The sequence below is a fragment of the Hypanus sabinus genome, chromosome 24 (assembly GCF_030144855.1).
Source record: "Hypanus sabinus isolate sHypSab1 chromosome 24, sHypSab1.hap1, whole genome shotgun sequence".
NCBI lineage: Eukaryota > Metazoa > Chordata > Chondrichthyes > Myliobatiformes > Dasyatidae > Hypanus > Hypanus sabinus.
Window position 1 is genome coordinate 2,888,929 of NC_082729.1, and position 23,159 is coordinate 2,912,087.

Genomic DNA, 23,159 nt, shown 5'->3' on the forward strand with positions numbered 1-23,159 from the left:
GAGGTTCACCAGGCTGCTGACTGGATCAGAGAGGGTGCAGAGGAGATTTACCAGGATGCTGCCTGGATCAGAGAGGGTGCAGAGGAGATTCCCTAGGATGCTGCCTGGATTAGAGAGGGTGCAGAGGAGATTTACCAGGCTGCTGACTGGAATTGAGAGGGTGCAGAGGAGATTCACCAGGCTGCTGACTGGATTAGAAAGGGTGCAGAGGAGATTTACCAGGATGCCGTCTGGATTAGAGAGGGTGCAGAGGAGGTTCACCAGGCTGCTGACTGGATCAGAGAGGGTGCAGAGGAGATTCACCAGGATGCTGCCTGGATTAGAGAGGGTGTAGAGGAGATTCACCAGGACACTGCCTGGATTAGAGAGGGTGCAGAGGAGATTTACCAGGATGCTGACTGGATTAGAGAGGGTGCAGAGGAGATTCACCAGGATGCTGCCTGGATCAGAGAGGGTTCAGAGGAGATTTACCAGGATGCTGCCTGGATCAGAGAGGGTGCAGAGGAGATTCACCAGGATGCTGCCTGGATCAGAGAGGGTGCAGAAGAGATTCACCAGACTGCTGACTGGATTAGAGAGGGTGCAGAGGAGATTTACTAGGCTGCTGACTGGATTAGAGTGGGTGCAGAGGAGATTTACCAGGACACTGCCTGGATTAGAGAGGTTGCAGAGGAGATTCACCAGGAAGCTGCCTGGATTAGAGAGGGCGCAGAGGAGATTCACCAGGATGCTGTCTGGATTAGAGAGGGTGCAGAGGAGATTTACCAGGATGCTGCCTGGATCAGAGAGGGTGCAGAGATTCACCAGGATGCTGCCTGGATTAGAGAGGGTGCAGAGGAGATTCACCTGGATGCTGCCTGGATTAGAGAGGGTGCAGAGGAGATTTACCAGGATGCTGACTGGATTAGAGAGGGTGTAGAGGAGGTTCACCAGGCTGCTGACTGGATCAGAGAGGGTGCAGAGGAGATTTACCAGGATGCTGCCTGGATCAGAGAGGGTGCAGAGGAGATTCCCTAGGATGCTGCCTGGATTAGAGAGGGTGCAGAGGAGATTTACCAGGCTGCTGACTGGAATTGAGAGGGTGCAGAGGAGATTCACCAGGCTGCTGACTGGATTAGAAAGGGTGCAGAGGAGATTTACCAGGATGCCGTCTGGATTAGAGAGGGTGCAGAGGAGATTTACCAGGATGCTGACTGGATTAGAGAGGGTGCAGAGGAGATTCACCAGGATGCTGCCTGGATCAGAGAGGGTGCAGAGGAGATTTACCAGGCTGCTGACTGGATTAGAGAGCGTGCAGAGGAGATTTACCAGGATGCTGACTGGATTAGAGAGGGTGCAGAGGAGATTCACCAGGATGCTGCCTGGATCAGAGAGGGTGCAGAGGAGATTCACCAGGCTGCTGACTGGATTAGAGAGGGTGCAGAGGAGATTTACCAGGATGCTGCCTGGATCAGAGAGGGTGCAGTGGAGATTTACCAGGATGCTGCCTGGATCAGAGAGGGTGCAGAGGAGATTCACCAGGATGCTGCCTGGATCAGAGAGGGTGCAGAAGAGATTCACCAGGCTGCTGACTGGATTAGAGAGGGTGCAGAGGAGATTTACTAGGCTGCTGACTGGATTAGAGAGGGTGTAGAGGAGATTTACCAGGATGCTGACTGGATTAGAGAGGGTGCAGAGGAGATTTACTAGGCTGCTGACTGGATTAGAGAGGGTGCAGAGGAGATATACCAGGATGCTGACTGGATTAGAGAGGGTGCAGAGGAGATTCACCAGGATGCTGCCTGGATCAGAGAGGGTGCAGAGGAGATTCACCAGGCTGCTGACTGGATTAGAGGGGGTGCAGAGGAGATTTACCAGGATACTGCCTGGATCAGAGAGGGTTCAGAGGAGATTTACCAGGATGCTGCCTGGATCAGAGAGGGTGCAGAGGAGATTCACCAGGATGCTGCCTGGATCAGAGAGGGTGCAGAAGAGATTCACCAGACTGCTGACTGGATTAGAGAGGGTGCAGAGGAGATTTACTAGGCTGCTGACTGGATTAGAGTGGGTGCAGAGGAGATTTACCAGGCTGCTGACTGGATTAGGGAGGGTGCAGAGGAGATTCACCAGGACACTGCCTGGATTAGAGAGGTTGCAGAGGAGATTCACCAGGAAGCTGCCTGGATTAGAGAGGGCGCAGAGGAGATTCACCAGGATGCTGTCTGGATTAGAGAGGGTGCAGAGGAGATTCACCAGGATGCTGACTGGATTAGAGAGGGTGCAGAGGAGATTTACCAGGATGCTGCCTGGATTAGAGAGGGTGCCGAGGAGATTTACCAGGCTGCTGACTGGATTAGAGAGGGTGCAGAGGAGATTTACCAGGATGCTGCCTGGATCAGAGAGGGTGCAGAGGAGATTTACCAGGATGCTGACTGGATTAGAGAGGTCGCAGAGGAGATTTACCAGGATGCTGCCTGGATTAGAGAGGGTGCAGAGGAGATTTACCAGGATGCTGACTGGATTAGAGAGGGTGCAGAGGAGATTTACCAGGATGCTGCCTGGACTAGAAAGGGTGCAGAGGAGATTCACCAGGCTGCTGACTGGATTAGAGAGGGTGCAGAGGAGATTTACCAGGATGCTGCCTGGATCAGAGAGGGTGCAGAGGAGATTTACCAGGATGCTGCCTGGATCAGAAAGGATGCAGAAGAGATTCACCATTCTGCTGACTGGATTAGAGAGGGTGCAGAGGAGATTTACTAGGCTGCTGACTGGATTAGAGTGGGTGCAGAGGAGATTTACCAGGATGCTGACTGGATTAGAGAGGGTGCAGAGGAGATTTACTAGGCTGCTGACTGGATTAGAGTGGGTGCAGAGGAGATTTACCTGGATGCTGACTGGATTAGAGAGGGTGCAGAGGAGATTTACCATGATGCTGACTGGATTAGAGAGGGAGCAGAGGAGATTTACCAGGATGCTGACTGGATTAGAGAGGGTGCAGAGGAGATTTACCAGGATACTGCCTGGATCAGAGAGGGTGCAGGGGAGATTTACCAGGATGCTGCCTGGATCAGAGAGGGTGCAGAAGAGATTCACCAGGCTGCTGACTGGATTAGAGAGGGTGCAGAGGAGATTTACTAGGCTGCTGACTGGATTAGAGAGGGTGCAGAGGAGATTTACCAGGATGCTGCCTGGATCAGAGAGGGTGCAGAGGAGATTTACCAGGATGCTGCCTGGATCAGAAAGGATGCAGAAGAGATTCACCATTCTGCTGACTGGATTAGAGAGGGTGCAGAGGAGATTTACTAGGCTGCTGACTGGATTAGAGTGGGTGCAGAGGAGATTTACCAGGATGCTGACTGGATTAGAGAGGGTGCAGAGGAGATTTACTAGGCTGCTGACTGGATTAGAGTGGGTGCAGAGGAGATTTACCTGGATGCTGACTGGATTAGAGAGGGTGCAGAGGAGATTTACCATGATGCTGACTGGATTAGAGAGGGAGCAGAGGAGATTTACCAGGATGCTGACTGGATTAGAGAGGGTGCAGAGGAGATTTACCAGGATACTGCCTGGATCAGAGAGGGTGCAGGGGAGATTTACCAGGATGCTGCCTGGATCAGAGAGGGTGCAGAAGAGATTCACCAGGCTGCTGACTGGATTAGAGAGGGTGCAGAGGAGATTTACTAGGCTGCTGACTGGATTAGAGAGGGTGTAGAGGAGATTTACCAGGATGCTGACTGGATTAGAGAGGGTGCAGAGGAGATTTACTAGGCTGCTGACTGGATTAGAGAGGGTGCAGAGGAGATTTACCAGGATGCTGACTGGATTAGAGAGGGTGCAGAGGAGATTCACCAGGATGCTGCCTGGATCAGAGAGGGTGCAGAGATTCACCAGGATGCTGCCTGGATTAGAGAGGGTGCAGAGGAGATTCACCAGGATGCTGCCTGGATTAGAGAGGGTGCAGAGGTGATTTACCAGGATGCTGACTGGATTAGAGAGGGTGTAGAGGAGGTTCACCAGGATGCTGCCTGGATCAGAGAGGGTGCAGAGGAGATTCACCAGGATGCTGCCTGGATTAGAGAGGGTGTAGAGGAGATTCACCAGGACACTGCCTGGATTAGAGAGGGTGCAGAGGAGATTCACCAGGACACTGCCTGGATTAGAGAGGGTGCAGAGGAGATTTACCAGGATGCTGCCTGGATCAGAGAGGGTGCAGAGGAGATTCACTAGGATGCTGCCTGGATTAGAGAGGGTGCAGAGGAGATTTACCAGGCTGCAGACTGGAATTGAGAGGGTGCAGAGGAGATTCACCAGGCTGCTGACTGGATTAGAGAGGGTGCAGAGGAGATTCACCAGGATGCTGTCTGGATTAGAGAGGGTGCAGAGGAGATTTACTAGGCTGCTGACTGGATTAGAGTGGGTGCAGAGGAGATTTACCAGGATGCTGACTGGATTAGAGAGGGTGCAGAGGAGATTTACCAGGATGCTGTCTGGATTAGAGAGGGTGCAGAGGAGATTTACCAGGATGCTGACTGGATTAGAGAGGGTGCAGAGGAGATTTACCAGGATGCTGACTGGATTAGAGAGGGTGCAGAGGAGATTTACCAGGATACTGCCTGGATCAGAGAGGGTGCAGAGGAGATTTACCAGGATGCTGCCTGGATCAGAGAGGGTGCAGAAGAGATTCACCAGGCTGCTGACTGGATTAGAGAGGGTGCAGAGGAGATTTACTAGGCTGCTGACTGGATTAGAGAGGGTGTAGAGGAGATTTACCAGGATGCTGACTGGATTAGAGAGGGTGCAGAGGAGATTTACTAGGCTGCTGACTGGATTAGAGAGGGTGCAGAGGAGATTTACCAGGATGCTGACTGGATTAGAGAGGGTGCAGAGGAGATTCACCAGGATGCTGCCTGGATCAGAGAGGGTTCAGAGGAGATTTACCAGGATGCTGCCTGGATCAGAGAGGGTGCAGAGGAGATTCACCAGGATGCTGCCTGGATCAGAGAGGGTGCAGAAGAGATTCACCAGACTGCTGACTGGATTAGAGAGGGTGTAGAGGAGGTTCACCAGGCTGCTGACTGGATTAGAGAGGGTGCAGAGGAGATTTACCAGGATGCTGCCTGGATCAGAGAGGGTGCAGAGGAGATTCACCAGGATGCTGCCTGGATTAGAGAGGGTGTAGAGGAGATTCACCAGGACACTGCCTGGATTAGAGAGGGTGCAGAGGAGATTCACTAGGATGCTGCCTGGATTAGAGAGGTTGCAGAGGAGATTTACCAGGATGCTGCCTGGATCAGAGAGGGTGCAGAGGAGATTCACTAGGATGCTGACTGCATTAGAGAGGGTGCAGGGGAGATTTACCAGGCTGCTGACTGGATTTGAGAGGTTGCAGAGGAGATTCACCAGGCTGCTGACTGGATTAGAGAGGGTGCAGAGGAGATTTACCAGGCTGCTGACTGGTTTAGAGAGGGTGCAGACGAGATTTACCAGGCTGCTGACTGGATTAGAGAGGGTGCAGAGGAGATTTACCAGGCTGCTGACTGGATTAGAGAGCGTGTCTTATGAGGAGAGGTTGAGTGAGCTCGGGCTTTTCTCTTTGGAACGAAGGAAGATGAGAGGTGACTTGATAGAGAGGAACAAAACGATAAAGTGCATAGATTGAATGGGGAACCAGAGATTTTTTCCCACCCCAGGGAAGAAGTGGCTAACATGAAGGGGCATCATTTTAAGGTGTTTGGAGGAAGGTATGGAGGGGGGGGGGAAATGCCAGGGGTAGGTTTTTAACCAGAGAGTAGTGGGTGTGTGGAACACCCTGCCTGGGGTGGTAGTAGAGACAGACACATCAGGGATATTTAAGGGACTCTTAGATTGGCACATGGATGATGGGTAAACGGAGGGCTATGTGGGACGGAAGGGTTAGATTGATTTTAGAGTAAGTTAAATTTCTCCCTCACCGAAGCAGTGACACTTAATTTAGTTTTGATTCCAGTGGGATTTTGTCAGTTGTTTATTACATTTATTTAGAGATTGTTTATTTTAAATTGAAATTGTTAGGAAGATTTTGGTGATAAGGGTGGAGCCACTCTGTGTCGAATCTACTGTGCACTGTTATCCCCACTGTAATTCTTCTTAGGGTAGGGCTAATGGCAGGATTCTTAGCAGTGTGGAGGGACAGAGGGATCCCTCAGGGTTTCCATTGTGTGGCTAAGAAGGTGTATGATGAGTTGGCCTTCATCTCTTGGGGAATTGAGTTCAAAAGCTGCAAGGTAATCTTGAAGTTGTGTTAAACTCTGTTTTGATCTCACTTGGAGTGATGTGGTCAGTTCTGGTCGCCTCATTGTGGGAAGGATGTGGAAGCTTTAAGAGAGAGTGCAGACGAGATTTACTAGGGTGTTGTCTGGATTAGAGGGCATGTCTTATGAAGAAAGGTTGAGCGAGCTATGGTTTTTCCCTTTGGAGCGAAGGAGTGTGGGAGATGACTCACAGAGGTACACAAGATGATAAGAGGCATAGATAGGGTGAACAGCCAGAGGCATTTTCTGAAGGTCAGCAAAAGCTGATACGAGGACATGCTTTTAAGGTGATTGGAGGAAAGTATAGTTGGATGTCGGAGGTTTTTTTTTACTCCATTGAATGCCCTGTCAGGGGTGGTGGTAGTGGTAGATACATTCGGGACATTAAAGAGACTCTTTAGGAACAGGGATGATAGGAAAATGGAGGGTTATGTCGGAGGGAAGAGTCAAATTGATCTTAGAGTAGGTTAAAAAGGTCAGCACAACATTGTGGGCAGAAGGTCCTGTACTGTGATGTAATGTTCTCTCTTCTTTGTGCAAAAAAATACTGTGCTGTGCAATTTTGTGGCCACACTGAATTTTTAAATGGGAGTAAACCTGAAGCTGTTCTAAAGATCATAAGTCATTCTGCTCTAAATGAGCTAATAGTTCTTTTGCGCTTCACACCCTTTGCTTCTTTAGAATTTGACATAGTGGATCAATAATTTCTTTAATAAAATCAGTGTAAATAGGCCATTTCTAAAATCTGCAAACAGTCCATTGCAAACTCCACATTGTGAACACTGTCTGGATCAAAAACCAGAAAAGGAAACATGATTGTGAAATATACTTAACACACTAGCGAGGTAGAGGGTGACGACCTTTTGTGCGCAGTGTGCTAGCAGCAAAAGGTGTGTGCACGCGCACATGCGCGCACCTTGCACGGAACATTGCTGTGCTGTGGTGTTCTATAGTCTCTGCACACTTGACCACCACAGTACTACAGTTTCTAGTACATTTGTAAACCCTGGTAAGGGTTTTGTACGACAGACAAGCGAAGACAGTAGAACATTGCAAGGAATTTGAGGGTGTCGGGGGTAGTGCAGTGTGTAATTGCTGTTAGTAAGGAGAAGGTGCTTGGGAAGCTGAAAGATCTGAAGGTAGATGCGTCACCTGAACCAGATGGACCACACCCTAGGGTTCTGAAAGAGGCAGCTGAAGAGATTGTGGAAGCGGTAGTAATGATCTTTCACGAATCACGATATTCTGGACTTATTCCAGAAGGATGGAAAATTACAAATGTTACTCCACTCTTTAAGAAGGGAAGGAGTCAAAGTAACGGATATTAAACGCCAGATGTTGGAGTCCATTATTAAGGTTTCGGGGTACTTGGAAGCATATGATAAAATAGGCCAAAGTCAGCATGGTTTCCTCGAGGGAAAATCTTACTTGACAAATCTTTCGGATTTCCTTGAGGAAACAACAGGCAGGATAGACAAAGGAGAATTGGTGGCTGCTGGATATTCAGAAGGCCTCTGACAAGGTGCCACACATAAAGCCACTAAATAAGGGCCTGTGTTATTACAGGAAAGGTATGGATAGAAGATTGCTGACTGGCAGGAGGCAGGGGGCCTCTCCGGTTGGCTCTTGGTGACTAGTGGAGTTCTGCAGAAAGGAATAAACAGGAAGCAGAAAGGAATAAACAGGAAGCAGAAACAAATCATAACAAATAGAACCTCATGATAGGTTCTTGATCAGCAAAAGGATCCAAGGAAATGGCAGGAGAATGGGGTTGAGAGAGATAGTAATGGAATGGCGGGGAAGACTCAATGGGCTGAATGGTTTAGTCCTGCTCCTAGGTCTTATGGTCTTATATAAATGCTTTAAAATCCAAATGGAACGATAGTGCTAGAAGCATTGGTGTGGTATCCCATTGTACACAAAGACCCAAGTGATTTTCTGGAAGTGTTTTGGAAATGTTATTTATCTGTGGATATACATTGTGGAATAGGCCCTTTGGGATCTTCGAGCCACACCTCCCAACACCCCCTGATTTAACCCCAGCCTAATCGCGGGACAATTTACAATGAACAATTAACCTACCAACCGGTGGGTCTTTGCACTGTGGGAGGAAACCAGAGCACCCGGAGGAGAAGGTACAAACTCATTAAAGGAACCAGAGATGAATTGAACCTGGGACGCCCGTACTGTAGTGTTGTGCTAACTACTACGCTATCGTGCCACCCTAGTAGAGATCTTTGACAGAGTACAGTGATGTTACAGTTCAAGAAACCTGCTAAAGAGTCCTGAAATGAAATATCAGCTGTCCAGTTCTCTCCGTGGATGGTGCCTGACCTGCTGAAACTCTACGGCGGGGCCCGGCTTCTAGGGTGGGGGACGACCCAGTGTTTGGACCATTTACACTCCGGGCAACGAGACTGGAAAGCAGGTGATGGTCAGGCTGATTCTGCTGACTGTCTTACGATGATCATTCTTCTCTCCACGGCACTGAGGCCGTTCCGGGGGCAGCCCGCTTCATGACTGCGAGCTTTGCTGTGAGTTGACCTGCTGTACGATGAATGGAGACGTTCCCGGTGCACAGTTACACTGTTTGCAGAAATTATTACTGTACCAGACGATTAAAACCTTTCTAGAAACATTACTGGTTTATGTAATCATACAATACAAATTAATCTGTCCACTTGCTGATTTACCTTCCGAGTTACTAGTAATAACTCATAACAGCCTGGTATAAAACCTTCTTAACAATTCTGCAGGAATTGACAATCAAAGAGAAATCATTCAGACACCATGAGAAACAATCCAAGTCTATGCCTTTTGAGCTTCTGTTTTAATTTGCATTGTTTGACTGTAGGTTTTGATAATCCACCTATTTTTTAAAGGAATATACTAGTTGTTGTACTAAAGGTCATTCATCTGCACCAAACCTCAGCAATTAATTCTGTTCACTCTGTGACTGCTCTCCAAGTAAATACAGAAATCTGATTCACCCAGACAAGGCGCTTTAAATTTCGGTTAAGTGTGAGATTAAAAAGACATTAAAAAGATCAACTCAATCTCAGAAATATTTTAGCAATAATCCCCAGGACCAAGCTGTCGTTCTGCACCACGAACCTTTGGAAGATCTGTATTTTCTGGCCAAGCAAGATCTCCAAGCATGCCCTGTTCCCTCAGTGTCACCAAGAGGACATGGCCACTATCATCATGAGGAAACTTTGCAGATGGATTGACCATAAGACCATAAGATATAGGAGCAGAAGTAGGCCATTTGGCCCATCGAGTCTGCTCCGCCATTCAATCACGGGCTGATCCAATTCCTCCAGTCATCCCCACTCCCCTGCCTTCTCCCCATACCTTTGATGCCCTGGCTAATCAAGAACCGATCTATCTCTGCCTTAAATGCACCCAGTGACTTGGCCTTCACAGCCGCTTGTGGCAACAAATTCCACAGATTTACCACCCTCAGACTAAAGTTATTTCTCCGCCTTTCTGTTCTAAATGGACGTCCTTCAAATTTGAAGTTGTGCCCTCTTGTCCTAGACTCCCCAACTGTGGGGGATAGATAACTAATCTGTTCAGGCCTTTTAATATTTGCAATGTTTCTGTGAGATCCCCCCTCATTCCCCTGAACTCCAGGGAATACAGTCGAAGAGTTGCCAGACGTTCCTCATACGGTAACCCTTTCATTCCTGGGGTCATTTTCGTTCGGGCACATGATAAGAATAGAGGCCAACACCATCATCAGGACAGCACTTCATCAGACCCCTGAAGGGTGAAGAAAACGTGGGGGCCCAAAGGCAACTTGGCGCCCTACAGTGGAGGAGGAAATGAGGACTCTGAACCACACCAAGATGGCCAAGGATGGACTGAAGTGGATTGCTGTCCAGTGGCATAACAGGCAGTAACTAATCCACAGGAGCTTGTGCCTGTGGTATCAATAATTATTAGCTGTATGGCTCTTGGTAACTGAAGAGGCTGATTCACTGACAGGCCCAGCACAAAAATCTAGCCCTGTGTCCCCCTGGCACTGCCGGCCACCCATAATGCATCTTGAGTCTGGTAATGGCGGTTGAATTTTTGATGGTTTAGAGTGGGGGGGGCACGGTAGTGCAGTGGTTAGCGTAAAGCAGGGGTTCCTAACCACTTTTATGTCATGCACTCGACTCAACCTCAGCCAGGTTGGGAACCCTTGGTACATGCTTTACAACCCCAGTGACTGTGGTTCACTTCCCCCTGCTGTCTCAGAGGAGTCTCTGCCTTCTTCCTATGACAACGGAGGGTTCACCTGTGTGCTCTGGTATTCTTCCCACATTGCAAGAGATGTTAGGCTTAGTGAGTGTGGGCAGGCATGGCAACTCTTGCAGGCTGCCCCCCCCAGCACACCCTCGGACTGTGTTCTTTGACACAAACGATGCATTTCACTGCGTTTCAATGCTTCAATGTATATCTGACAAATAAAGCCAGTACAATAGACAGAAACAGGCTGCTCAGCCCATCCAGTGCATGCTGACCTGATCTGTCCAGTCCCATCTCTCTGCACCTGGACCATAAGCTTCTATACACCTCTCATCCATGTACTGATCCAAACTTCTCTTACACTCTACAACATCTGCTGGCAGCTCATCGCACACTCTCACCACCAACTGACTGAAGAATTTCTCCCTCAGAGTCCCCCTAAACATTTCACCTTCCACCCTTAACCCATGACCTTGTTCCAATCTCGTACAAGCTCAGTGGAAAAAAGCCTGATTGCATTTACCCTATCTCTACTCCTCATAACTTTGTACCCCTCTATCAAATCTCCTCTCAATCACCTACATTCCAAGGAATAAAGTCCTGACCTATTCAATCTTTGCTTATAACTCAGCTCCTCCAGATCTGGCAACATCCTTGTAAATTTTCTCTGTATTCTTTCAATCTTTACATCTTTCCTGCGGATGGGTGACCAGAACTGCATGCAATACTCTAAGTTAGGCCTCAACATAACATTCCATCTCCTGTACTCATTGCTTTGATTTATGAAGGCCAGTGTGTCAAAAGCTTTCTTTACGACCCTATTTACCTGTGACGCCACTTTTAAAGAATGATAGCTTTGCGTGTGCAAATCCCTCCATTTTACCGCACTCCTGTGTGCCCTACTGTTTCACTGTGCCGGTTGTTAATTTGCTAATCCCAGCAGTACCAGATAATGCACTCCTTATTTCAGCTCATCAAAGTCACCTCTTCGATGACGAACACCGCCCCCCTCCCCCCCACCACCATGCAGGACATGCTCTCTTCTCACTAATGCCATCAGGTAGGTACAGGAGACTCAGGACCCGCACCACCAGGTTCAGGAACAGTTATTACCCCTCAACCATCAGGCTCTTGAACCAGAGGGGGTAATTTCACTCAACGTCACTGAACCCAATATTGAAGCCTTCCCACAAACTATGGTGTCAATTTCAAGGACTCTTCATCTCATGTTCTCAATATTGATTGCTTATTTATTTAGTATTATTATTTTATTTGTTTTTTTCTGTTTTGCACAGTGTGTTGTCTTTCGCACATTGGTTGTTGGTCCGTCTTGTGTGTGGTTTTTAATTGATTCTACGGCATTTCTTGGCATTTACTATGAATGTTGTATATGGTGACATGTATGTACTTTGCTGCAACATTTACTTTGAACTTTGAACTATAAAACAAAGTCAGGAGTGACTTTTTAGAGGGTGAGGGTTTTGATGTTCAAAATAAAATAATTAAGGAAAATGAACAGGTTTTAAAGGCTTTGCATTACAAGACAAATTAGACACATCGCTCCTGAAAGCTGAGCTTGCTTTAAATGTTGCTCAGTTCAAAATGAGACGGAGAATTGTTGATGTAATCTAATTGAGGGTTTTAGACAAGGTGAAGTCAACTGGGATGTACAAAAGCCGATCATAATCTCATCAGCCTATCCAGCGGAAATCAAAGCAGTTTTCTAGTGCAGGAGCGGTTTATACTTTGTTCAACGAAGGTGGTTTAAAAGATTGGGGTGATGTGGGATTACATTGGTAAGCCTTAAATCGAGAGCAGTCTACGCAGAAAAAGGCTACATTTGCTGTTGACATTTCCGTCCGCTGGGGTAGTTTACGGAGCATTTTTGAGTGTCAAAGGGAAGCCATGCTGGGTAGGTACGGTGGCACAGATCCAGGTTCAATCCTGTCCTCCGGGTCTGTCTCTGTGGAGTTTGCATGTTCTCTTCCTGACTGCGTGGGTTTCCTCTAGGAGCTCTGGATTCCTTCCACGTCTCAGCAATATGCTGATTGGTAGCTTAGCTGGCAGTTGTTGGTTGTTCCTTTTGAGTGTTAAGTTGAAAGCTAGGAGGGTAGTTTATAGGGAAATGTAGTGGGCCATGATTGCTCTACACACTGGTATAGATGGACTGAATGGCAGTCCCTGATGTTGAATGGAAATGTGGTTTAAGTGGATTTCCTCTGTGCTTTAACTGAATGGTCATCGTTTGTTCGCAGGGTGTCGCGTTGTATGATGTGGGCGATCATGACCGTGATCGTTCGTGGCAAATTTTTCTACAGAAGTGGTTTGCCATTGCCTCCTTCTGGGCAGTGTCTTTACAAGACGGGTGACCCCAGCCATTATCAATACTCTTCAGAGATTGTCTGCCTGGTGTCAGGACTTGTGACGTGCACCAGCTGCTCCTCTGACCAACCACCACCTGCTCCCCTGGGTTCACGTGACCCTGATTGGTGGGGAGGTGGGTGTGGCTAAACAGATGCTACACCTTCCTCAAGGGTGACCTGCAGACCAGCAGAGGGAAAGAGTGTCTTACAACTCCTTTGGTAGAGACGTATCTCCACCGCACCACCCATGAGGGATATATATCTATTACAGGGGAAATACAAGCAGGCTGGGTGAGATCACTGGTTAAAACTAAAAGGGGAACTTCACTTAGAGGGTGATGTGAACGTGGATCGAGTTGCCAGCAGAAGTGGTTGATGCAGATTCACTTTGAGGGAACTCGGAAGAATAAGAGTTTAGCAGAGACTGGATGGGCTGAAGGGCCGTTTTCTGTGCTGTAGTGCTCTGTGACTCAACGGCTTGATTCTGATTCCGGTTCAGGTAAAGCCAGTCACTCCCGTCGGGTAACATTCTGAAACCCAGACACTCCCGTTGGGTAACATTCTGAAACCCAGCCGCTCCCGTCGGGTAACATTCTGAAACCCAGACGCTCCCGTCGGGTAACATTCTGAAACCCAGACCCTCCCGTCGGGTAACATTCTGAAACCCAGTCGTTCCCGTCGGGTAACATTCTCAAACCCAGTCGTTCCCGTCGGGTAACATTCTGAAACACAGCCGCTCCCGTCGGGTAACATTCTGAAACCCAGCCGCTCCCGTCGGGTAACATTCTGAAACCCAGTCGTTCCCGTCGGGTAACATTCTGAAACCCAGCCGCTCCCGTCGGGTAACATTCTGAAACACAGCCGCTCCCGTCGGGTAACATTCTGAAACCCAGCCGCTCCCGTCGGGTAACATTCTGAAACCCAGCCACTCCCGTCGGGTAACATTCTGAAACCCAGCCGCTCCCGTCGGGTAACATTCTGAAACCCAGCCGCTCCCGTCGGGTAACATTCTGAAACCCAGCCGCTCCCGTCGGGTAACATTCTGAAACCCAGCCGTTCCCGTCGGGTAACATTCTGAAACCCAGCCGTTCCCGTCGGGTAACATTCTGAAACCCAGCCGCTCCCGTCGGGTAACATTCTGAAACCCAGCCGTTCCCGTCGGGTAACATTCTGAAACCCAGCCGCTCCCGTCGGGTAACATTCTGAAACCCAGCCGCTCCCGTCGGGTAACATTCTGAAACCCAGTCACTCCCGTCGGGTAACATTCTGAAACCCAGCAAATCCCGTCGGGTAACATTCTGAAACCCAGCCGATCCCGTCGGGTAACATTCTGAAACCCAGCTGCTCCCGTCGGGTAACATTCTGAAACCCAGCCGCTCCCGTCGGGTAACATTCTGAAACCCAACCACTCCCGTCGGGTAACATTCTGAAACCCAGCCGTTCCCGTCGGGTAACATTGTGAAACCCAGCCGCTCCCGTCGGGTAACATTCTGAAACCCAGCCGTTCCCGTCGGGTAACATTCTGAAACCCAGCCGTTCCCGTCGGGTAACATTCTGAAACCCAGCCGCTCCCGTCGGGTAACATTCTGAAACCCAGTCGTTCCGGTCGGGTAACATTCTGAAACCCAGCTGCTCCCGTCGGGTAACATTCTGAAACCCAGCCGCTCCCGTCGGGTAACATTCTGAAACCCAGCCGCTCCCGTCGGGTAACATTCTGAAACCCAGCCGCTCCCGTCGGGTAACATTCTGAAACCCAGCCGTTCCCGTCGGGTAACATTCTGAAACCCAGCCGTTCCCGTCGGGTAACATTCTGAAACCCAGCCGCTCCCGTCGGGTAACATTCTGAAACCCAGCCGTTCCCGTCGGGTAACATTCTGAAACCCAGCCGCTCCCGTCGGGTAACATTCTGAAACCCAGCCGCTCCCGTCGGGTAACATTCTGAAACCCAGTCGCTCCCGTCGGGTAACATTCTGAAACCCAGCAAATCCCGTCGGGTAACATTCTAAAACCCAGCCAATCCCGTCGGGTAACATTCTGAAACCCAGCTGCTCCCGTCGGGTAACATTCTGAAACCCAGCCGCTCCCGTCGGGTAACATTCTGAAACCCAACCACTCCCGTCGGGTAACATTCTGAAACCCAGCCGTTCCCGTCGGGTAACATTCTGAAACCCAGCCGCTCCCGTCGGGTAACATTCTGAAACCCAGCCGTTCCCGTCGGGTAACATTCTGAAACCCAGTCGTTCCGGTCGGGTAACATTCTGAAACCCAGCTGCTCCCGTCGGGTAACATTCTGAAACCCAGCCGCTCCCGTCGGGTAACATTCTGAAACGCAGCCGCTCCCGTCGGGTAACATTCTGAAACCCAGCCGCTCCCGTCGGGTAACATTCTGAAACCCAGCCTCTCCCGTCGGGTAACATTCTGAAACCCAGCCGCTCCCGTCGGGTAACATTCTGAAACCCAGCCGCTCCCGTCGGGTAACATACTGAAACCCAGCCGCTCCCGTCGGGTAACATTCTGAAACCCAGCCGCTCCCGTCAGGTAACATACTGAAACCCAGCCGCTCCCGTCGGGTAACATTCTGAAACCCAGTCGTTCCCGTCGGGTAACATACTGAAACCCAGCCGCTCCCGTCGGGTAACATTCTGAAACCCAGTCGTTCCCGTCGGGTAACATTCTGAAACCCAGCCGCTCCCGTCGGGTAACATTCTGAAACCCAGTCGTTCCCGTCGGGTAACATTCTGAAACCCAGTCGTTCCCGTCGGGTAACATACTGAAACCCAGCCGCTCCCGTCGGGTAACATTCTGAAACCCAGCCGCTCCCGTCGGGTAACATACTGAAACCCAGCCGCTCCCGTCGGGTAACATTCTGAAACCCAGTCGTTCCCGTCGGGTAACATACTGAAACCCAGCCGCTCCCGTCGGGTAACATTCTGAAACCCAGTCGTTCCCGTCGGGTAACATTCTGAAACCCAGCCGCTCCCGTCGGGTAACATACTGAAACCCAGCCGCTCCCGTCGGGTAACATTCTGAAACCCAGTCGTTCCGGTCGGGTAACATTCTGAAACCCAGCCGCTCCCGTCGGGTAACATTCTGAAACCCAGTCGTTCCCGTCGGGTAACATTCTGAAACCCAGCCGCTCCCGTTGGGTAACATTCTGAAACCCAGTCGTTCCCGTCGGGTAACATTCTGAAACCCAGTCGTTCCCGTCGGGTAACATTCTGAAACCCAGCCGTTCCTGTCGGGTAACATTGGGTAACATTCTGAAACCCAGTCGTTCCCGTCGGGTAACATTCTGAAACCCAGCCGCTCCCGTCGGGTAACATTCTGAAACCCAGTCGTTCCCGTCGGGTAACATTCTGAAACCCAGCCGCTCCCGTCGGGTAACATTCTGAAACCCAGTCGTTCCCGTCGGGTAACATTCTGAAACCCAGCCGCTCCCGTCGGGTAACATTCTGAAACCCAGTCGCTCCCGTCGGGTAACATTCTGAAACACAGCCGCTCCCGTCGGGTAACATACTGAAACCCAGCCGCTCCCGTCGGGTAACATTCTGAAACCCAGCCGCTCCCGTCGGGTAACATTCTGAAACCCAGCCAATCCCGTCGGGTAACATTCTGAAACCCAGCCAATCCCGTCGGGTAACATTCTGAAACCCAGCCGCTCCCGTCGGGTAACATTCTGAAACCCAGCCGCTCCCGTCGGGTAACATTCTGAAACCCAGCCGCTCCCGTCGGGTAACATTCTGAAACCCAGCCGCTCCCGTCGGGTAACATTCTGAAACCCAGCCACTCCCGTCGGGTAACATTCTGAAACCCAGCCGTTCCCGTCGGGTAACATTCTGAAACCCAGCCGCTCCCGTCGGGTAACATTCTGAAACCCAGCCGTTCCCGTCGGGTAACATTCTGAAACCCAGCCGTTCCCGTCGGGTAACATTCTGAAACCCAGCCGCTCCCGTCGGGTAACATTCTGAAACCCAGTCGTTCCGGTCGGGTAACATTCTGAAACCCAGCCGCTCCCGTCGGGTAACATTCTGAAACCCAGCCGCTCCCGTCGGGTAACATTCTGAAACCCAGCTGCTCCCGTCGGGTAACATTCTGAAACCCAGCCGCTCCCGTCGGGTAACATTCTGAAACCCAGCCTCTCCCGTCGGGTAACATTCTGAAACCCAGCCGCTCCCGTCGGGTAACATTCTGAAACCCAGCCGCTCCCGTCGGGTAACATACTGAAACCCAGCCGCTCCCGTCGGGTAACATTCTGAAACCCAGCCGCTCCCGTCGGGTAACATACTGAAACCCAGCCGCTCCCGTCGGGTAACATTCTGAAACCCAGTCGTTCCCGTCGGGTAACATACTGAAACCCAGCCGCTCCCGTCGGGTAACATTCTGAAACCCAGTCGTTCCCGTCGGGTAACATTCTGAAACCCAGCCGCTCCCGTCGGGTAACATTCTGAAACCCAGTCGTTCCCGTCGGGTAACATTCTGAAACCCAGTCGTTCCCGTCGGGTAACATACTGAAACCCAGCCGCTCCCGTCGGGTAACATTCTGAAACCCAGCCGCTCCCGTCGGGTAACATACTGAAACCCAGCCGCTCCCGTCGGGTAACATTCTGAAACCCAGTCGTTCCCGTCGGGTAACATACTGAAACCCAGCCGCTCCCGTCGGGTAACATTCTGAAACCCAGTCGTTCCCGTCGGGTAACATTCTGAAACCCAGCCGCTCCCGTCGGGTAACATTCTGAAACCCAGTCGTTCCCGTCGGGTAACATTCTGAAACCCAGCCGCTCCCGTCGGGTAACATTCTGAAACCCAGTCGTTCCCGTCGGGTAACATTCTGAAACCCAGCCGCTCCCGTCGGGTAACATTCTGAAACCCAGTCGCTCCCGTCGGGTAACATTCTGAAACCCAGTCGTTCCCGTCGGGTAACATTCTGAAACCCAGCCGCTCCCGTCGGGTAACATTCTGAAACCCAGCCGCTCCCGTCGGGTAACATTCTGAAACCCAGCCGTTCCTGTCGGGTAACATTCTGAAACCCAGCCGCTCCCGTCCGGTAACATTCTGAAACCCAGCCGCTCCCGTCGGGTAACATTCTGAAACCCAGTCGTTCCCGTCGGGTAACATTCTGAAACCCAGCCGCTCCCTTCGGGTAACATTCTGAAACCCAGTCGTTCCCGTCGGGTAACATTTTGAAACCCAGCCACTCCCGTCGGGTAACATTCTGAAACCCAGTCGCTCCCGTCGGGTAACATTCTGAAACCCAGTCGTTCCCGTCGCTTCAAGCTGTGTGGCTTATTTTCAGAGTCAAGTTTAATATCACTGGCATATGTCGTGAAGTTTGTTGTCTTTGCAGCAGCAATAAATGCAAACCATAATGATAGAAAAAATGTGAATTACAGTACATATATATAAAACAGTTAAATAAATAGTGCAAAAAGAAAAAAAAGTATTGAGGTAGTGTTCATGGGTTCAATGTCCATTCTGATCTCGAATGGCAGAGAGGAAGAAGCTGATCCTGAATCACTGAGTGTGTGCCTTCAAGCTCCTGTACCTCCTCCCTGATGGTAGTAATGAGAAGAGGGGTCTTCAGGCTCCTGTACCTCCTCCCTGATGGTAGTAATGAGAAGAGGGGTCTTCAGGCTCCTGTACCTCCTCCCTGATGGTAGTAATGAGAAGAGGGGTCTTCAGGCTCCTGTACCTCCTCCCTGATGGTAGTAATGAGAAGAGGGGTCTTCAGGCTCCTGTACCTCCTCCCTGATGGTAGTAATGAGAAGAGGGGTCTTCAGGCTCCTGTACCTCCTCCCTGATGGTAGTAATGAGAAGAGGGGTCTTCAGGCTCCTGTACCTCCTCCCTGATGGTAGTAATGAGAAGAGGGGTCTTCAGGCTCCTGTACCTCCTCCCTGATGGTAGTATTGAGAGGAGGGGTCTTCAGGCTCCTGTACCTCCTCCCTGATGGTAGTAATGAGAAGAGGGGTCTTCAGGCTCCTGTACCTCCTCCCTGATGGTAGTAATGAGAAGAGGGGTCTTCAGGCTCCTGTACCTCCTCCCTGATGGTAGTAATGAGAAGAGGGGTCTTCAGGCTCCTGTACCTCCTCCCTGATGGTAGTAATGAGAAGAGGGGTCTTCAGGCTCCTGTACCTCCTCCCTGATGGTAGTAATGAGAAGAGGGGTCTTCAGTCTCCTGTACCTCCTCCCTGATGGTAGTATTGAGAAGAGGGGTCTTCAGGCTCCTGTACCTCCTCCCTGATGGTAGTAATGAGAAGAGGGGTCTTCAGGCTCCTGTACATCCTCCCTGATGGTAGTAATGAGAAGAGGGGTCTTCAGGCTCCTGTACCTCCTCCCTGATGGTAGTAATGAGAAGAGGGGTCTTCAGGCTCCTGTACCTCCTCCCTGATGGTAGTAATGAGAAGAGGGGTCTTCAGGCTCCTGTACCTCCTCTCTGATGATAGTAATGAGAAGAGGGGTCTTCAGTCTCCTGTACCTCCTCCCTGATGGTAGTAATGAGAACAAGGCGTGATGGGTGAATGGGGTCCTTAAAGTCGATAAGTAACATTCATTACCAGAGTGCCTACAAACACCTCAGAGATTCTTTTTCTGCAGGCATACTTAGCAAATCTAGTTGTCCTTAATGTTGACGCCACCTTTTTGTGGCATTGCTTCTTGAAGATGTCCTGGAGACTGGGGAGGCGAGTGCCCATGATGGTGCTGACTGAGTTCACAACTCTCTGCAGCTTATCTTGATCCTGTGCAGTATCCCCCCCCTCACCTCCATACCAGACGGTGATGAAGCCAGTTGGAAAGCTCTCTATGGTACATCTGGAGAAACTTGCGAGTGTTTTTGGTGACACACCACATCTCCTCACACTCCGAATGAAGTGTAGTCACTGTCGTGCTCTCTTTGTGGCAGCATCGATATGCTGAGCCCTGGATAGATCGTCAGAGATACTGACACCCAAGGAAATTGAAACTGCTCACTCCTTCCACTTCTGATCCTGCGATTAGAACTGGTCTCTATTCCCTCGTCTTACCCTTTGAGTGCAAGCTTGTTGCTGTGACACTACTCAACTAATTGATATATTCTCTTTCTTTCTTTTTAAATCTTTTTATTAGTTTTAAACAAACATAAATGAAATATTAATACAAAATGTTTGAGAGTACATAATTAATAGTTTAAATAGACATTAAGATATGTAATAATAAAAATATATAACCTCTCAAACTCAGAACATTAATGAACAAAGAAGTAAAAAGAGAGAAAAAAAGAAAAACCCCCCCAAAAAGAGAAAAAAAAAACAAAAAAAAAAACACTAACCAACATGGGCCATTGAATAATATTAAGTACATATACAGTAGTGCCAATAACTCCGAACCTCCATCCAAACAATTAAGGATAATATAAGTAAGGTTTAGGAAAAGACAATTCAACTCATGTGAAAATGTTGAATAAAAGGTCTCCAAGTTTCTTCAAATTTAACTGAAGGATCAAAAACCACACTTCTAATTTTTTCTAAACTCAAACAAGAAATAGTTTGAGAAAACCACTGAAATACAGTTGGAGGATTAATTTCTTTCCAATTCAAATATATTCCCATAACTAATTTTATCCTAGAGAGTTCCTCACACAAAACAACTCCTTTTGTATTTTCAGTGATTCAAGCTGGGACCAGACTATTTACAGTGAAGAAATGCAAAGAGTAAGCAGTGTTTTCTGTGATATTACTGTGAGGAACCAGGGCTTGTCTATTCGCTGGTTGATTTTTGTCATGAAGAGCAGCTGATTTCTTGTAAAAGTACTGTGGACAGGGGATGTGGTGGCGAAAGCCACGTCCGGGTTACTCAATGTGTCAAAGGAAGCCTGCTGTCAGTTCTGCCTCAGCGTGACTCCCTGTGGGCCTGGAGGTAGGGATTCAAGCCCTGGAGCTCAAGCATCTAGCTAGGTGTTTCATTTTCAGACGAAGTATTAAACTAATGCCTTTTGTTTCATGTCAGAGTCAGAATGAGGCTTAATATCAGAACATGGGGTATGTTGTGAAATTGGTTGTTTTGCTGCAGGAGTCCTGTGGAGTACATAAAGGCCTCGATAGAGTGGATGGGGAGAGGATGTCTCGAATTCTATTTATTTATTTATCTATCTATCTATCTATCTATCTATCTATCTATCTATCTATTTATTTATTTATTTATTTATTTATTGAGATACAACGCCAAATAGCTTTACCTTTCTCCAAATTACCGGTGGGGGAGGAAATTTATTATTTATTGAGATGCCCTCTGGCCCTTTGAGCTGTGCCACCCAGCTATCCTCGCCTAATCACAGGACATTTTAAAAAGTTCAAAGTACACTTACTATCAAAGTATGTATACATTATACAATGACCAATTAACCAATCTACCAGTACGTCTTTGGACTGCGAGAGGAAACGGGAGCACCCGGAGGAAACCCACGCGGTCACAGGGAGGATGTACAATCTCCTTATAGGCAGTGGCGGGAATTGAACTGGGGTTGCTGGTATGGTAAAACGTTGTGCTAACCACTAGGCTGCCATGCAGCCCCCTTTAGGGGGGAGTTTAGGGTGAAAGGGCACAGCCTCAGGATAGAGGGATGTCGCTTTAGCATGGAGATGAAGAGGTCCATTCAAGTGTCTGATAGAACAGGGCAGGCACGTGTAATGATTTACCCCTGCACTCACTGCTAAGGAGTGCTGGCCATTATCCTGTCCTATGAGCACTATGAATGTTCTGCAGGTTTCAGCTCTCGGTGCTCAGGGTCTTTACCACAAGAGCCTCAGCTTCTGAAGGTGCATCACAACCACAAAGTAACTGTGGCTCTGACTGTGGCCAGTCTGATTCTCGGTGGATGTAAGTTCAGGCCGTGACTTTGCGTTCATCGTTGCTGCTTATCTCGGTCCACCATTGACCACAGGCTTTAGTGAGACCAGAATGTCTCAACATGGAGTAAAATTAGCAGAGCGTGCTTGCAGAGCATTTCCTGTTGGCTGTACAGGGTACAGCATTGACTCTTTGGTTCCTGCTTCTTCACACTAGGTGAGGAGATATTAAGCCAAATCTTCTGTTTGATGTTATCTATTTATGGGATGTCACTTTCTCAGTACAGGAGTCACTCACTTATTCTTGACTGAGCAGTTTACTGGGCCATAAGACCATAATTCATAGCGGAATTAGGCCATTTGGCCTATTTGAGTCCACTCTGCTATTTGATCATGGCTGTTTTTTTTCCTCTCAACCCCATTCTTCTGCCTTCCCCCTCGTAATCATTGCCGTGCTCGCTTCTCGCTGTTGCCATCAGGAAGGAGGTACAAGGGCCTCAGGACTCACACCTCCAGGTTCAGGAACAGTTATTACTCCTCAACCATCAGGCGCTTGAACCAAAGGGGAAAACTTCACTCAACTTCATGTGCTCCATTATAGAAATATTCCTACAGACTCACTTTCAAGGACTCTTCATCTCGTGTTCTCAATATTTATTGCTTATTTATTTATTTTTATTACTTCTTTCTTTTCAGATTTGCACAGTTTGTTGTCTTCTGCACTCTGGTTGAAAACTCTAAGTTGGGGGGGTATGTTCCACTGATTCTGTTATAGTTACTATACTACTAGCAGGCTTTTTCTTTTCACATATCTATAATCTTTACAGTCAGTTTTTATGTTCCCTGCCAGCTTTCTCTCATAATCTTTTTTCCCTTTCCTCATTTAGCCCTTTGTCCTCCTCTGCTGGTCTCTGAATTTCTCCCAGTCCTCAGGTGTGCTGCTTTTTTTTGCTAATTTATATGTTTCTTCTTTGGACTTGATACTATCCCTAATTTCCCTTGTCAGCCACGGGTGCACTACCTTCCCTGGTTTATTCTTTTGCCAAACTGGGATGAACAATTGTAGTTCATCTATGCGATCTTTAAATGCTTGCCTTTGCATGCTTGCCTCACTACTAACAGTAGTAGTGAGGTTGGGGATGGCATTAAACAGGAAATTAGAAATGAGTGCAATAAAGGAACAGTAGTTATAATGGGTGACTTCAATCTACATATAGATTGGGTGAACCAAATTGGTAAGGGTGCTGAGGAAGAGGATTTCTTGGAATGTATGCGGGATGGTTTTCTGAACCAACATGTCGAGGAACCAACTAGAGAGCAGGCCATTCTAGACTGGGTATTGAGCAATGAGGAAGGGTTAGTTAGCAATCTTGTCGTGCGAGGCCCCTTGGGCAAGAGTGACCATAATATGGTGGAATTCTTCATTAAGATGGAGAGTGACATAGTTAATTCAGAAACAAAGGTTCTGAAC

At 48.8% G+C, this 23,159-nt stretch overlaps 2 protein-coding genes across 3 annotated transcripts in view; both read left to right on the plus strand.

Annotated features, from left to right (window-relative positions):
• The window catches only part of LOC132380411 (tyrosine-protein kinase Fyn-like), a 300,099-nt gene that overhangs the window by 48,774 nt on the left and 228,166 nt on the right, over positions 1–23,159 (plus strand). The gene's annotated exons all lie outside the window — the stretch shown is intronic.
• On the plus strand, positions 2,340–3,932 carry LOC132380754 (uncharacterized). Its single transcript, XM_059949745.1, has 2 exons — positions 2,340–2,424; positions 2,719–3,932. The coding sequence occupies exons 1-2, from the start codon at positions 2,363–2,365 to the stop codon at positions 3,689–3,691; spliced, it is 1,035 nt and encodes a 344-aa protein (XP_059805728.1). The 5' UTR covers positions 2,340–2,362; the 3' UTR covers positions 3,692–3,932.